We start from the raw sequence: 1,942 nt of genomic DNA on the forward strand, positions 1-1,942 counted from the left end.
TGCAATGGTTTATGCCCGAGAGTAACAACTAGGGATTGGGTGCTAAATAAATAAGTTTACGTAAGTGGCAACTAACTGAATAATAATTATTTTTTTTTAGCTATTTAAATAACGGTATGAAAATCAACAAAACAATTTAACACTTTTATATCCAAAGCTTTTCGTATCTTATGTAAAGTGTGATGGGAACGATTAAATCCTGACAACATATATTTCAATATCGTTAGCAAGGTAAATTTTCAAAAAATGATTTACAAGTATTTTTACTAAATTTTCACAATTGATTTTAAGTCTACAACTTCCAAATATTACGATTTTTCTGAATTGAAAATTTTAGCTTTATTTTTCCACCCTTACTAATTTATTGAAAATAATTCTCATTATTATATTCTTGGTTGGAAATACTCTTATAAGATTTTCATTAGCAACGGTAGTATAGAAAAATTTTGTAATTTGGTTTCACACTGGCAGCACTTCATATCAGATGACATTGAATTGACATGCACAAATAGGAAACATTTGACATTTACCTTTTGTAATGTTTATTTTCTTTTTTCGCTAACGATTTAACTATTTTTCTTGTTTTGAACAACAAAAACAGTGAAATATCGAAATATATAGGACTTTAAACGAACGAAAGGTATTAATAGTGTCACGCTATGAAGGCGGGCACATTTCGTAATACGCAATGGGATCCCATGTTGCTAATAACACAGATCATCTCCATGCAATCCTGCATATACTTTACATTAGGTCTACTGGTATTCTTCGCAAACATATTGGCTGGCGATAATTACACTTTGGATAATGTTTTCGAGTATCATGTAAGTATGTTAAGGAATAAAAATTGTATAGCTTCTAATGTAATTATTATTTGTGGGTAAGGAAATACACATTTCAGATGCAGGTGGGCGACTGATAATTCTCGCATTTGTGCTCAATTCATTTGTTGCTTCGTTGGCGTTGTGGTTCATTGTACGTCGTGCGAAGTTATGTTTAGATTTTAGGTAAGTGCTGTTAGAGTAGACAAAATATTTATACTACATCGTGTGTATTTATTTACTTATATTATTTCCATATTACAGCTGCACATTCCACTTCATACATTTACTCATCTGTTGGTGGTATAACTCGAATTTTCCATCAAATGTCAGTTGGTGGTTATTGAATGCAATTACAACGACTTTAATGTGCATTGGTGGCGAATTTTTATGTCTTAAATCTGAATTAAAAGAGATTCCCGTTGGATATGCGGCACTCAACCAAAAATCGGACGTTTAATTATTGATAAATTTTTTTTGTGAATTTGAATATTGCACACAATGCCTCTAACTAGGACTGCTGCACATTAAAAGCTATAGAATGTTGAAAAGTGATGTTTTATTTTATTTTATATATATTACATAAATGCTTGTTTTACGTTTAAATGTAAGTTCATAAAAACTTAGATTGTAATAAAATTCGTAACCAAATTAATTTTTAAACTTAAACTTTTAGTTTTTTCATTGAAACACCAATTCCAGTTGCATTTCTGCTGAAAACGCGTATTTCTCCCATAAATTAAAAAAAAACTAGTCAAATCTGCAGCCCCTTTTTACTAGGGCTGCATAATGACATTAGTTTTAACAATAAACAAAATTAAATTTTTCTTCTGAAATAATTGATGTTATAAACGTTAAGTGTACCATATAACATAAATAAATTATAAATATAAAGTATTTAATTTTATTAATTTACAAAATATATTTATTTCGGCTCCAAGCAGGGCGCATTCATTAAAAGATTCGTGTTGTGTATCAAAATAATTAAATTTTATTGAAATGGTATAATGGTGCAACTAGAACTGAGCATACATATTTTCCCAAAAAATTGAAACGAAATTCCTCTTGGCATTTTGTTTTGATATCAACGAAACAAAGTCCTTAAAGTTAATATTTTTGAT

At 29.2% G+C, this 1,942-nt stretch overlaps 1 protein-coding gene across 1 annotated transcript; it reads left to right on the top strand.

The window, feature by feature from the left end:
* Positions 1-510: 510 nt before the first annotated feature.
* Positions 511-1,490, top strand: LOC128866216 (protein SYS1 homolog). The gene is made up of 3 exons (XM_054106773.1): positions 511-824; positions 886-1,007; positions 1,086-1,490. The coding sequence occupies exons 1-3, from the start codon at positions 660-662 to the stop codon at positions 1,279-1,281; spliced, it is 483 nt and encodes a 160-aa protein (XP_053962748.1). The 5' UTR covers positions 511-659; the 3' UTR covers positions 1,282-1,490.
* Positions 1,491-1,942: the final 452 nt, after the last annotated feature.

Source organism: Anastrepha ludens, chromosome 2 (assembly GCF_028408465.1).
Source record: "Anastrepha ludens isolate Willacy chromosome 2, idAnaLude1.1, whole genome shotgun sequence".
NCBI lineage: Eukaryota > Metazoa > Arthropoda > Insecta > Diptera > Tephritidae > Anastrepha > Anastrepha ludens.